Here is a 14,224-nt window from a genome sequence, read left to right as displayed (position 1 = left end):
CTCCCCAGCTGTGTAGAAGCAGTTCACAGCTGCTGGGCTGGGAGCCAGACTCCGACCCGCTGAGCTGAGCTGCAGACACCTCCATGATCATTGAACTATCTGGGAGCTGAGCAGAGGACTCCAGGCTGGCAACTTTCCAGTGAGTTGTCACCCAAGTTGGGGTGGTCTGTTTTTTTCCGGTGATACAGCTGCTTTCTCGGGGGAGAGGGTGAGTGGGACAGAAGTTGCAAGTTTCTTGCTAGGGGTGATGAGATGTGTAACTAGGACTGAGCCATAGTGGGTCAGAGTGGGGATCCCAAGTCTATACTGGTTCAAGATAGATCTAAGCTGTAGAGACTTCCCTGAGGAACAAGATTTTTGCAAGTGGCTTGTTGAGTCCATGGATGGAAGTGAATTTTACAAAGTTGAGGCTTTGGCAAACCTGAATGATCTAGACTGGCATATGCATCTAAGTTCATAAGGTGACAAGACAATCTCAAAGAAATCAAAGAAGGACAAAACGGGGGAGGGGGGGTCTGTCCAGGTCACTTGGAGCAAATGTGGCAAGATCTGTGTCACCTGAACTCTGGAGGGAAAAAAAAAAGCTGACAGCTAGACCACAGAAATCATGTATAATATGAACTGCGAATTACTCTAAAGTGTCAGGTCAGGGAGGACCATGATGGGGGAGTTACAGGGGGACCTAGGTGAATCTCGGGGAGACATACATCTATGGTATTTTCATTATCTTGTCAGCTAGGATGGTTTTAAAGGCAACAAAACCTAGGGTATGTTCAGTTTTTGTTTGTTAGTTTGTACCTCAGTAAAGCTGGTCATTACAAAAAGAATAGGAGAGACGCTATACGTTAACACAGAACTGTGTCCCAGAATGCTGTGCATGACTTGATCTCATATTTTGAAGTAATTTTTAAATCAAGCTTTAAAATCCGTAGCCCATTGTACGTTCCTTTTTGCGCTGGCGGGCTGGCAGCTCACAGGTGAGCTTCTGCAGGCAGCTCAGGACCTGAGAGGCTATCATGGCAGCTCCTGACCAATGTCCCTCAAGCATCTGCATGGTGGTAGTGGGGTGTCCTTCTCAAGTTAAAACCTGAAAACTGGAACTGTTAGTTTGGGTCAAGCAGTCGGTTATTTAACTGAATACTCACTAACCATACCGCTTGTGACTTAAGGAGCACTCTCCCATGCTCTGGGACCACCAAAGGACTTATAGAGGCCTGGGAACTTGCATGTACCAGGTGAGACCTTGGGCTCCAACAGAGCGACTGGGGGGCGGGGCGAGGCTACCTAGAGTCAGAGCCTCTAGGGGGTGGAGCTTCTGCCGGTGGGCGGGCCGCAGGCGGGCTTCGGGGTCTACCTCTCGGTGAACCCTGAATTCAAACGTAGCGGCTGGGGGGAGACGGATTGACGGAGGCGTGGCATCTCTGAGAAACAGCCACTTCCGGGAGGCGGGGTGTAGTTGGGGACGAGGGATAAAAGCAGCTGCTGGGGGTGGGGCGAGGCTGCCCGGGGGCGGGGATTCCAGGGGCCGAATATTAGCATATTGGGGCAAGGCTTCCTGGAGGGGCGTGGCGTGGGCGGGGCCTGGCCTGCTGGACCCATTCAGTCCCTCAGTGTCCTCGGCTTTAGGCGGCGCTGGAGCTCGCCCACCTGAGAAGGTGGCTGCTGGCGTTTGTCACGCAGAGTCCTGCGCTTGACCGGAGGGCCTGCCTGGGGCTGGCTGCCCTGAGGCGCGCGTTCTGAGGTAACGTTTGTGGCGCAGCAATTGGGAGCCGGCGGGGCGGGCCGAACTGCAGGAGCCCCGGGAGCTGCCTGGCCGTGGAGGCGGGAATGGAGCCGAACACGCTCGGAACCGACCCCGCCGAGCCCAGCCGAGCCGTCCCCCTCCCCCAGACCCCGGGAGCTTTTCTGCTCTCCCGCTGGTTTTGTGGAGGGTCTTTCGGGTTAGGGTCCGGCTGTCCCCAAGCCCGTTTCTCTGGACAGTTAGAATGTAAGATAAATTGCACCGAGCAGTTTTAGAGCAGTGCATTTGCACTGCCATCTGTATTCATTTTTACATTTTAAACTCAGCCCTGGGTTGTCGTCGCCTGTTTCTTGTCCAGTCTGGTTGCGGGGATAGGGGACAGGCTGCTCGGTGCCCATCTACCTCAGGGATTCCTAAGGGTTGGTCCAGGTCAAGTTCTGTGCAACCTCGCTGGCATCCTCGCCTCTCAAAAGATGTGTTCAATCCAAGTACGTATTGCCAAACTTGGGTCTTCAGATGATGTACTTAAAAATGAGTTTATCCCTTTAAAAAAAAAAAAGCAAGTTTCTTTTGAAAGTAAATGTATCTTAATACCACAGAGAAGCTTGATCTATGCCGATTTATACAGCTAATAAACCGATACATGTAATTGTGAACTACTCGAATTTTTATGATCTCTCTCCATAGATATTAAGTAAAATGTGAATTTTCAGAGTCCTTTTCTGCCTTATATATATAACCTTAGTATAGCTTCCAGTGAAACTTCTAGCAAGGGCTGCGATATTTCCACAAACTAGTTTTCATATGGGCAAAAAATGGTCTTATTATTAATAACTTACTAATAAAATCACTTATATGTATATAATGATAGATAACCTAAGCATAAAATTATAATATGCCCTAATGGTGGTTTTGTGGTGTCTTTCCAAGACTGAACGTGAAGTCAGATGGGTGTTGGTGGATGCCCCATGGCAGCTTCATGTCCTCGGCTCAGCAGGAACTGTGACTGGGAGGCCACCTTCAGGTAAGGGAGTCTTGAAAAAAGAAGCGATCCATTCCCTTCACGTGAAAAGAAATGAATCAGGCCTTTTAAATAAACGGCCCCATACATTAAAGGAAGAATTTTATATAAACAGTTCCAAGAAAAAAATTTAAACGGGACTGCGATGTGACCAAGTGGTGGCCCATGTTCATAAATTGTTTCATGTGATTCGTAGTATCTAAATAGTGGACGCATGATTGAAAAGTATTTCTAAGTAATAAAAATCAGTTTATCTTACACTTTAAGATAATACCGACGTGCAGCTACAATATGAAGTTTGTAATTGAGAGGGTGGTTTAATGCTCTATTAATTCATGTGAGGAGAAAATCAACATGTTTTTCTATTGAATTATTGGTGTCAATATAACATCTTTAAGGGGTTTATTTGCCTGTAACGGTATTTTGCCTGCATTTGTGTCTGTGTACCGTGTGTGTGGCTGGTGCATGTGTGGGTGCTGGGAATTGAACCTGGGTCCTCTGTAAGAGCAGCAAGTGCTCTTAACTGCTGAGCCATCCCTCCAGCCCCGCATACAGGGGTTTTAAGAGAAGTAGCAGTAAAGAGTCCGTTCCGTCTGTAGGCTGTGTTCTGTGTTATTGCCTTGGGTTGGGTGACAGGTTCTAAGGTCCCCATGTAGCTCTTCGGTCAGATGGAGACGCTTACAGTAACTCTTCCTTCAATGCTTGAGGTGTGGGTTGACAAGGTGTGGGTTTTCCACTGCAGCTCCCAAGCGCCCCAAGATGACTTTTCCTACTTCCGCAGTGATTTTAGAGGTCAGTCCTGCTCCTGGGATCCACCTTTATGTTGTGGCTAAGAAATATTTCACGTCGCCCAGACTGAATCAGAAGACAGATGCACCTTACGTTGTAAATAAATATTCTCAGCAGATTTGAAGGTATGTTCAATTCTGGCACCGCCTTTGTGTGTATATATGTCCTTGGTTGATGGGTGGAGTCAGGGTTAAGTCATTAATCGGAGTTGAGTTCTGAACCATTTTCGCCCTTTTTTTAAGCCTCTCAGATAATTGTATATTTAATATTTTGTGTTCTTATATAAATCTGTAGGAAGATTAAAGATAAATTGATCTATCTATCTATCTATCTATCTATCTATCTATCTGTCTATCTATCTATATCTTGACACATGTGGTCTTCTCGGCTAGATGCTTTGTCATATACCCAGAAGTTAACACCTGGAGAATCTTTCTGGGAGAAGAATAATGTCCTTTCTTATGTTTTTAGTAGTGACCACAGAGAAGCAGACATGTACATTCAACAACTCTGCCCCTGCTACGTCCGCATTTCCCAGAATTCTTAGGTGCAAGCTGTCACCTGAAATCCATTGCCAGTCATTTGGCTGTCTGTTAGCGGTGTGGCTTGGCTTGTTAGCACAGCAGCCTTTCCTGAGTATGTGCTGCACACACCAAGTGGTCTTCCGGTCCTCACGGCGGCTTTATGGCTGCTCTGATCCCCGCTTTATGGATGAGGAAGCAGGGTTAGAGCCACACATGGTTAGTCCGTGGCATGGCTGAGGCGTTTCCCGACTCCTGGTTTAGTGGTTCTGTCTCCCAGATTTCCCGGGATTTTAACGGGATTTCAGCGTGGTGTTTCCTTTGGGGGATACAGTAAGGATCAGCATTTGGCCATGGGGAAAACAAAAGTGGGGGAATTTGCTACTTTGGATGCTCCCACACACAAACAGGGCCGTGTGCAATTCTCCTTTGTTCCTTCGTACAATTTGCTCAACTTCAGTCCTTTACCATCCGTTCAGCCCCGGAACCTGGTTTTGAGCGCAGGTTTGCGCCGACCTCTGTCCTCAGTAGCACAAAGTAGCACCGATCAGTGCGTAAAATGGAAGATTGCTGCCAGAATCGTGTCTGTTGGATTACTTTCCCCTTCTAATGTTATTTTATACAGTTAGGGTACAAACACTTTTGTGGGAAAGCAAAAAAGAAACGAACAAACGCTTTCTGGCACTTGCAGAATGAAGAGGAATAATTTCTCCACCGTGAATAAAGTTGTCCACTCGTCACCAGCCGTGAAACAGCCCAAACGTGGGCTCTGCCCTTCCCTCCGCCAGACTCAGATGCTCTCTGTCCTTCTGGACTGGGGCACGTTACCTCACCATGTCATATTACGGATTTTTCAGTATCTTCCTTTAGTAGATCGAGCCCGGGCATCTTCCGTGTGTAGGAGATGGAACGAAGTGTTCCACATTCCCGATCTTTGGAGGAAGTTCGAGTTCGAGCTGAACCAATCAGCAACCTCTTATTTTAAGTCCACTCATCCCGACCTCATTCAACAGATCATCAAAAAGCACGCGGCACATCTTCAGTACGTCAGCTTTAAGGTATGGAGCAGCATCCGTTGGCGTGCCGACATTGACGTGTTTTCTGTATTTGGAGCCTTGCTTTCGTGCTCCTGGTAAATCCTTAGCATTTTATCCCACCTTGATTTCTCCTAAGCTGTAACTGAATGACGTAAAATTCAGTTTTCTCATCTGGCTATTAATAATTCCCAGATAATTATGAAGGGCTGAAAGCTTGAAGCGCTAACGAGTTACCTTGTCATCTCTGTTTCTCCCTTTGTGAGCTCAGACATTTTATATCAAAACAATCACTCATGCTGATGAAAGGGATCAGCAGAACTTGGTTATTGGATCCCATTAAGTAATTGCATGTCCAGTGTAGTCCTGATAAATCGCCTTCGGGAAATTTAGATTTAAAATGGTCTTTACAGGTTGATAGCAGTACTGAGTCAGCGGAAGCCGCCTGTCATATCCTTTCTCAGCTGGTAAATTGCTCTATCCAGACCTTGGGATTGATTTCAACAGCCAAGCCAAGTTTCATGAATATGCCAAAGGTAAGGATACTGTCCTTCTGGTGAGAGATGATAAGCTTTTTAAATGTTTGTGTCCACATATGTGCAGGTGAACATGTGTGTACGTACATGGGACTGCCATTGACACCCTTAATGTGTCACCCCCAGAAACACTGTCGCCCTCCTCTAAGACTTGAGTTTCTCATTGGCTTGGAATTTACCGATTAGGCTACACTGGCTGGCCAACGAGCCCAGGGTCTGCCTGACAGTTAGAATCGGATACTGGGTAAGCAGAGAGGAAAGATGGAGTTGCTGAGGGGCGAGGAGCATTGTCGGCTGCAGAGACCGCTGTCTCACTTAGGCCTCGTCCGCGTGTCACCAGGTCCTCTCCTCCTCCTGTGTGAGTTGCTCGTTCTGTGGCGGTGAGAAAATAGCCTGTGTAAAGCATGTAAGGGAGAGAGGGCCTACCCTGGCGGTCTGAGGGCGCAGTCCGTCATGGCCGGGAAGTCAGGGCAGCGGGAGCTTGAAGCGTCTGCTCACGGGGCGTCCATTTTCAGGCAGCAGAGGGTGTCCCGTGCTGCCGTTCTTCCCCTCTCGCAGTCAGGGAGCGGTGCTACACACGGGCAGTGAGTCTCCTCGCTTCAGCACAGTCAGGGCAGTGAGGCGGCTCCTTGGGAAGGGCACTTCTCTCCAAATTGAAGAACCTGAGTTTGATCCCCAGAACCCATACGATGGCAGGAGAGAACCCACTCCAATGGCTGTGACCTTTGACCTCCACGAGTGGGCAAAAGCATGTGAACATGTGTGAACATACACAGATAAATAAATGAATAAGTAAATAATGCATGCATGCATACATATGCATACATACATACATACATACATACATACATATGTACATACCTACGATGATCTCCAAGACGGTTCTAGGTTCTGTCAGGTGGATAGCACACACCAACCACCACTTGTGCACCACATGTTGGACATTTTTTTTTTCTTTGTTCTTTTTTTTTTGGAGCTGGGGACCGAACCCAGGGCCTTGCGCTTCCTAGGTAAGCGCTCTACCACTGAGCTAAATCCCCAGCCCCCATGTTGGACATTTTATGGTCTTTCCATCATTCCTTAGTGCTCGGTGCCACCTTAGTGATTAATTTGGCCTGTTCTCTGCCTCCTTCTCACACTCTCTTTGAAGGATGAGAGTCCGTCCTTTTTCTTTAATCACCATAAAGCCAGGTTAAAATAGTATTTGGTTTTTAACAAGCGCTTCATCACGGTTGCTGAGAAAATCCACCTCATGGAAACCTCCCGCAGTAGAGGACAGGGAAAGCTACATAGTCTCTCCTATAAACTGGGTCATGGCTCTCCTGGCCAGGCTTTCTGCTAGCCTGTTGTCTTTTTAAGAGATACGCTGGGGGGAAAAAAACTGGGTCATTTGGGGATTTAGAATACTGTAAGTAATCAGGTGAAAGCTTACTAGCACTAACTAGTTACTTCCTTGTTTATAAAGCACAGCATCAGGTTGGCCTGATGCTTCTTGGCAAAGCTAAGGCCAGCATTTCCCAGCAGCCTCCTGGGCCAGCATCTGGGTTCAGTGGTGCAGTTCACCAGCAGATGGCAGGCAGTAGGCAGCCCTGTCTGTCCGAGTGTGCTCCTGGGCCTCTGAACAGCCTGAAGAGGCTCTCTGGGATCCATTCTTGGTTTTCCTATGTATATGTGAGTGGGAGAACTAGGTAAAATTGCGGTATTTTGCTAAACATAAAGAGTGTAGAAAATTGATTCTAACAAAGCTGTGCTGTTTCAGTGTCCTTCAGAATAAAACAGCTAATCCAGAGCTGATGGGAGCAGGGAAAAAACCTTACAGTTCTTGAAAGGGACTTACAGTTCTGTAATAACTTAGGAGGTCTTTAGCCTCTACTACTCGGAAAACCATTTTTAATTAGTGTAAGTCAACGTGTTTACGTGTTTATAAGCCAGCGTGGCCGTCCTAACAGGACTGGTAGAACCTTTAATATAGCCGAAACTGATTTTGTGGAAGGAAAATTTGGTTTCCATACTTTCTGACTTTGCCAGAAAGAGTAAATCTGAAAATGGAATTCTGCCTATCTTGAAGGCAAAACTATTAATAAGCTTTATTTTGTGATCCTTTAAAACATGTAACTATTTTCATCTACATTTTTTAAATCAGCTAGGAAAAAAAAAACCCGTAAGATATAACCCTTCATTCTGTTGACAAATGTTTACTGACTGCTCTGTGGCAGACACTGTCTTAGGTCTGAAAACAGGGAAAGAAGGGAAATGCATTTCTCCTCACAAGCGGTCAGGAAAGCCCAGAGAATAAGCATCTATGTCTCTGCCTCAGCCCCTCAGCTCCATTGTTGCCGAGGGAAGGCCGGCGCAGACAACACGGAAAGGGAAGCACGTGGCTGCGTGCCGTGCAGACTTGATCTGTGAGTGTTAAAGTCTGTGCCGTGCGGGTCTTGTGGTTATGCTTCTGAGTATATCCAACCCATTCAAAATGTAAAAAACTCGTTCCTTATTCACGAAACATAGAGAAGCAGACTCTGCACTGGGCTTGTCTGGTGGTCCGTAATTAGCTAATCCCCATTCGAGAAAATAAAGCAAGGTGTCTCCTCTTAACATCGGACATCACATTCTTACAGTTAAAAGAGCTGAGGCAGCCTTTACGAGATGCTTGGGACTCTTCCGTCCTCATCTTCCCATTTCCTGTTGTGCTATGAAACTTTCTGATAGAGGGATGTGATGTGCACATTAAGATATCTACACCACGAACAAATTATCCCCCTCCCCCCAGGGATTCTAGGTTGATTTTCACGTATGCATACCACTCAGTGTAATGCAATACACAAATAGGTTTAAAAATGGAAATCACATGATTATCTCCCTAGGCACAGGAGAGGCTTTTGACTGAGTTCAACACCTCTAACCTTCCTGGAACATTAGACAAGTATGTTCACTTAAACCACTCTCATTCAGTGCTGTACACGAAGCCTTAGTCAGAGCAGTAAGAGAAGTAAAAAAAGAAAGATAGGAAATGAAGAACACAAATTATTCTTGCTTGTAGACGTGATTCTGTGCCCACACGATCCCAAAGAGTCCACCAGAGAACTCTCAAACTCCAGCAAAGTAATGAGACATAAAATCACCATGTAAAAGCTGCAGCCTTTCTGTTTATTAATAATGAAACTGGTAAGAAAGAAAAAAATCAAGAAAAAAAATACCATCTATAATGCCCACCCCCCAACCCTGAAAACTCAGAATTAAACTTAATTAGGGAGTGAGGCAGTGAAAGATCTCTGTAACAAAAACCTTAAGGCAGTGAGGAAAGAAATTTAAGAATATACTAGAAGATGGGAGACCTCGTGACAGAATTAATAGGGCAGAAAGTAGCTATGGTAGCCAGAGTGATTTACAGCTTCAACATAGTCTTCATCAAAATTGCATTGACATTTTTCACAGAGGTAGAAAAAACCATTCTGTGACTCATGTGGAAGCTCGAATAAACCCTCATTGCCAAAGCAGTTATAGTCAGAAAGAACAATGCGCCAGGACAAATGGCGGCCTCAAGTTATGCTGCAGAAACTGCCTGGAACCGTCACAGGGCAGACTTCTCAACAGCAGTGTTAGTGGAGCATAAGACAGAAAACTGAGCTCAAACAGCTACAGACAGAAGTCAAAAAACACACACTGGGAAAAACACAGCATAGTATCTTCAGCAAACGTCGGTTGGAAAACTGGGTATCCACATGTAGAAGAACGAAGCTGGACTCCTATCTCTTACACTGTACAGAAACCATTAGAATAGACCTAAAGCTGAGCCCAGATACCTACATCAACCTAATCCCTGACAGAAGGCCAGAACACACATCAGAAGAACTACACGATGCAGCTCTGCTAGGTAAATCCTCACAAGTCACCGGCACGGTGCATACGGAGCCATGTTTATTCTTCTACTGTCCACAGTGGCTACCAAGAAGAACCAGGCTAGTTGTCCATCAACGGATGGGTGAATGAAGCACGTACATGAAGTATATACACAGTAGAATTTTATTTCGCCTGGAAGACTTGTGAAATCATGGTATTTGCAGGAAAATACGTGGAAGAGGAGATCATTATGTCAACTGAAGTTGACCAGACCCAGGAAAAAATACTGCATACTTTACCTCATGCAGACTCTCTCTCTCTCTCTCTCTCTCTCTCTCTCTCTCTCTCTCTCTCTGTGTGTGTGTGTGTGGGCGTCTGTATACATGCATGTTTGAGATCATAAAAAGAGAGAGGAACCATGAAAGAGGGGAGGGAAAGAGGCAAATGGAATATATATGACAAGAGAGCAGGAGGGAGCAGGGAGGCATCTGAGACAGGTAAGTTGGGAGGGCAGGGAACGGCAGACAGAAGGGCGTGGCTAAGAACAAATTATAAAGACATACGTGCAAGAAATTGCCATAAGGAAACCCACTCTTTGTATACTCGGCTTGAAATTTTACTTAAAAAGGAGATAGAAATGTCTTCTACTGGCTAGTGATACCATGGAAACCTATATAGTTATTGTTTTTTTAATCATATCTCTTAGCATTTAGCAGATCATATTTTAAAACCACTGGATCGAAACTGAGTTTTGAATAACGTTTTCACAACTTTTTCCCTTTTGCCACGCAAGTCTCACTTTGTGTCGGCGCTTACGGTCGTGTTTGTCAACTCAAAATCGTTATCATCGATTAAGATTGAGGACACGCCGGTGGACGACCCTTCCCTGAAGATTCTTGTGGCTAACAACAGTGACACCCTGCGACTCCTCAAAATGAGTAGCTGTCCTCACGTTTCCTCTGATGGTAGGGTGTGTTTTTTATATAAATTGAATAAGAGCTTTTATTATAGTAACAGTAGGTTACTCGTTGAAAAAGCACATGCCTTTATAATGTAATTTATTAATTTTATTCAAAAGTGATCTTAATCTTCAAATTAGATGTCAGTTGTGTCTTCAGAAACTATCTTTCCCAAACTGACCGGAAACTACTAACACACTTATTTACGTTCCTTTTATTTGCAGCTCTCTAATGTCCTATGGTTTCTATTACGACAGTAAGAGAGCAGCCTTGTTCTGTTCCTCATTTAATCAGACTGACTGCGGGGTTTCCCCCATTTATATAAGGTCAGCTATAGGTTCATCATATGTATTTTCCATTATGTTGAGATACATTGCTTTGGTTTTTAACATGAAGTGTAGTAGGTAGTTGCTACTCTGTGGTTCTTCTTTTCCTACCCTTTATTTTTCAATTTTACCTCCTAATAGTAAATAAGGGAGAAAGAATGAGGGGAGAGAGAGAGAGACAGACAGATAGAGGGACAGAGAGACAAAGAGACAGAGAGAGAGAAAGATAAAAAAAAAAGACAGACAGACAGACACACATACACACACACACACACACACACACACACACACACACACGCATACACACACACAGATCCCTGAATCTAATTTTTCTTCCTTTGTTTCTTATTTGAGTACCACTACTAACAAACCACAACTACCCCACCCCCCAAATCACAGCCAGCTGCTGCAGACAGTCTGAAGCAGCCCTTCAGCCCCCATGTCCCCACGCCCGGGGATCAAAACGAAAACCCATTCTTGTCACTACGGTGGAGGAATGTGGCGTTTTTGTCAAAACCCTTTTCCAACTTGTTTGAGACAGGGCGTCCTGTTGGCCACTGTGTACACCGGGTCAGATGGCCCAGGGGCTTGTGGGGATTCCTCATCGCCACTGTCCGTCTTGTAGGATTGCACTAGGGTGGCTGACACATGCCACCTCCAACTTCACACAGCAGCACAGCAAGCTCGTTAACTACTGAGGTTTTCGAGTATCTGGCTGAGATTTTGGCACACATGTTCTTTTTCCTTTTCTAGGCGATTTAAAACGAACACTTCAAAGGAGTGGGTCTTCGGGCATTTTCAGGAAGACTCGTGGCCATATTTGCCTCGACTCCTCCCTTGGGCCCTCCCTCTCCTTCCTGCCCCTCTGCTTTCAGGTCACGTGAACCCCATTTGTCTCTCCTGTTTTCCCCACATCTTCCTTCCCTTCCTAGCCCCTCTCACGCTCCATAGGGTTTTTTTTTTCTAGCTGACCCGAGCTGAGGTCACCTGGGAAACGGGAACTTCAATTGAGAAAACACTCCATCATATTGGCCGAAAGGCAGGTCTGTGGGGCATTTCCTGATTAATCATTGGTGTGGCTCCACTTCGGGTGACACCACCCGAGGGCAGGAATCCCTGTGTGGAAAAGCAGGCTTCGTGAGCCGTGGACGCAAACCAGCAAGCAGCATCCTCCATGATCATCAGTGTCTGCCTCCAGGTTCCTGCCGCGTCTTCAGGATGGACTGTTACCTAGAAGGACATGCTCTGTGTGTGTGTGTGTGTGTGTGTGTGTGTGTGTGTGTGTGTGTGTGTGAATTTATAAACTTTGAGAGTGTTAGAAAGTGTGAAATATCTTTCTGAATCTGCCTCATTTTGTGTAACGTGATTTCAGGGTTGAGTCACTTTGCTGAAGATGTCACAATTTCGTTGTCCCTGATGACTCAGTAATGTCACTACATGTATGTACCTCAGTTTCTGTACCCATTCATCTGTCGGTCGACACCTAGGCTGTTTCTCTGTCTTGGTTCATAGGAGTAGTGTATCAGTTAACATGGTTGCCCAAGTCTCTGGTATGCCGTTAACCTGGAGTGGGTAGAGCGAGTCTACGGTGCCCTGCTTTCCGTTCCTCAGGGCTTCCACACTGATTTCCACAGTGGGTGCTCCACTTTGCATCCCCCACCGCAGTGTGTAAGGGTCTGGGGAAAACTTTAATTAACCTGCACACATTTTTATTTATTTATTTATTTAATTTATTTATTTATTTTGGAGCTGGGTACCGAACCCAGGGCCTTGCGCTTGCTAGGCAAGCGCTCTACCACTGAGCTAAATCCCCAACCCCAACCTGCACACATTTAACGATATATATTTCTCAAACATCATTAGTTATTATTTGTGGAGTAAAATAACCAACAGCAAACTTAAATTTACAAAGTCTGCTTTTGAATCAGTGTGACTTTTTGTCCTTAAGGATTTCCCCCAACTTCCCACAGGAATCCTCTGTGTGGCGGACCACTGTCAGGGCCTCCGGGAGCTGGCGCTGAATTACTACATTCTGAGTGACGAACTCCTCCTCGCGCTCTCAAGCGAGACTCACGTGAACCTGGAACATCTCCGAATAGATGTTGTGAGTGAAAACCCTGGGCAGATCAAGTTCCACTCTATTAAGAAACACAGCTGGGACGCACTGATTAAACACTCCCCGGGGGTGAATGTCGTCATGTACTTCTTTTTGTATGAAGAAGAGTTTGACACATTCTTCAAAGAGGAAACCCCCGTCACTCACCTTTATTTCGGCCGTTCAGTAAGCAGAACCATCCTGGGCCGGATCGGTCTCAACTGCCCTCGGCTGATCGAGTTAGTGGTATGTGCCAACGGCCTTCAGCCCCTCGACAGTGAGCTTATTCGCATCGCCGAGCGCTGTAAAAACCTAACCGCCCTGGGCCTGAGCGAGTGTGAGGTCAGCTGCAGTGCTTTCGTTGAGTTTGTGAGGCTCTGTGGCCGAAGGCTCACCCAGCTGTCTCTCATGGAGGAAGTTCTGGTCCCTGATGACAGATACACACCAGACGAAGTCCACACGGAAGTCTCTAAGCACCTGGGAAGAGTGTGGTTCCCGGATGTGATGCCTGTCTGGTAACCAGCTACCGAAGACTCCGGATCTTCTGTCAGGAGGGTTAGCTGTCGTCTGCGTGCACAGATGTGGATTTTGAGACGAGCTGCTGAAGTAGTTTAGGTTGAATGTCATCTGCTGTCTGCAAGTTCTCTTAATTGGTTGCTGCAGAGTCATTTGGAAACAATGTAACAAATTGGAATAGACAGCGATCTTTGTCAGTAGGACACAGACATGTGCACTAGGTGTTCAATAGGACAGACTACAGATGTCTAAGATTTACATAGATGGCTCAACCTTCGCAGGCGTGTTTTAGCTTACTAAGTAAATTTATATTAAACTTATAACTAATATATCATTATAATGTACAGTGTAGATCGCTTTAGATGACATACTTTTATGTTACAACCTTATATTATTTTAATTTCGTCTGGTTCATTTGGGTACTGATACCTGTTTTACAAAAGACATCCTGTTGAAAATGAAGGTACGATTACAGAGGAATATTTACAAAATATTTAGCATCTTGTGGTTCAGTAAGCAACTCTGAATTCTAGAGTACCTAAATTTCATTTTTAGACTAACTTGGAGGGCGGTTGGCATTATGTTAATAATACCCATTCATTTCGTAAAGATACGGCAAGGCCCTGTGATTAGTACTGAAACACCCAGTACGGGTAAAGAGCTAAGTGTGTGTTTGGGAATCAGTGTTTACTGCCCTGCTGCTGCCGGTCTGGCACTGCACCTGTCCCTCGCACGTGTGGCCTGCCATTTAACTAGTGACACTGGTAAAGTCCTTCACCCATTGTCCTCAGTAAGAAGATGCATCTTAGCAGTTGCCTGGGTACTTGGCTTCATTGCCAGCCACTG

General features: G+C 45.7%; 1 protein-coding gene across 1 annotated transcript; it reads left to right on the top strand.

The window, feature by feature from the left end:
* Positions 1-3,532: 3,532 nt before the first annotated feature.
* On the top strand, positions 3,533-13,726 carry LOC116883914 (F-box/LRR-repeat protein 21). The gene is made up of 5 exons (XM_032885172.1): positions 3,533-3,676; positions 4,764-5,130; positions 5,520-5,642; positions 10,276-10,447; positions 12,738-13,726. The coding sequence occupies exons 2-5, from the start codon at positions 4,765-4,767 to the stop codon at positions 13,379-13,381; spliced, it is 1,305 nt and encodes a 434-aa protein (XP_032741063.1). The 5' UTR covers positions 3,533-3,676; position 4,764; the 3' UTR covers positions 13,382-13,726.
* The last annotated feature ends 498 nt before the right edge of the window (positions 13,727-14,224 follow it).

The sequence above is a fragment of the Rattus rattus genome, chromosome 14 (genome assembly GCF_011064425.1).
Source record: "Rattus rattus isolate New Zealand chromosome 14, Rrattus_CSIRO_v1, whole genome shotgun sequence".
In the NCBI taxonomy this organism is placed as follows: Eukaryota; Metazoa; Chordata; class Mammalia; order Rodentia; family Muridae; genus Rattus; species Rattus rattus.
This window is presented reverse-complemented; position numbering and strand designations above follow the sequence as displayed.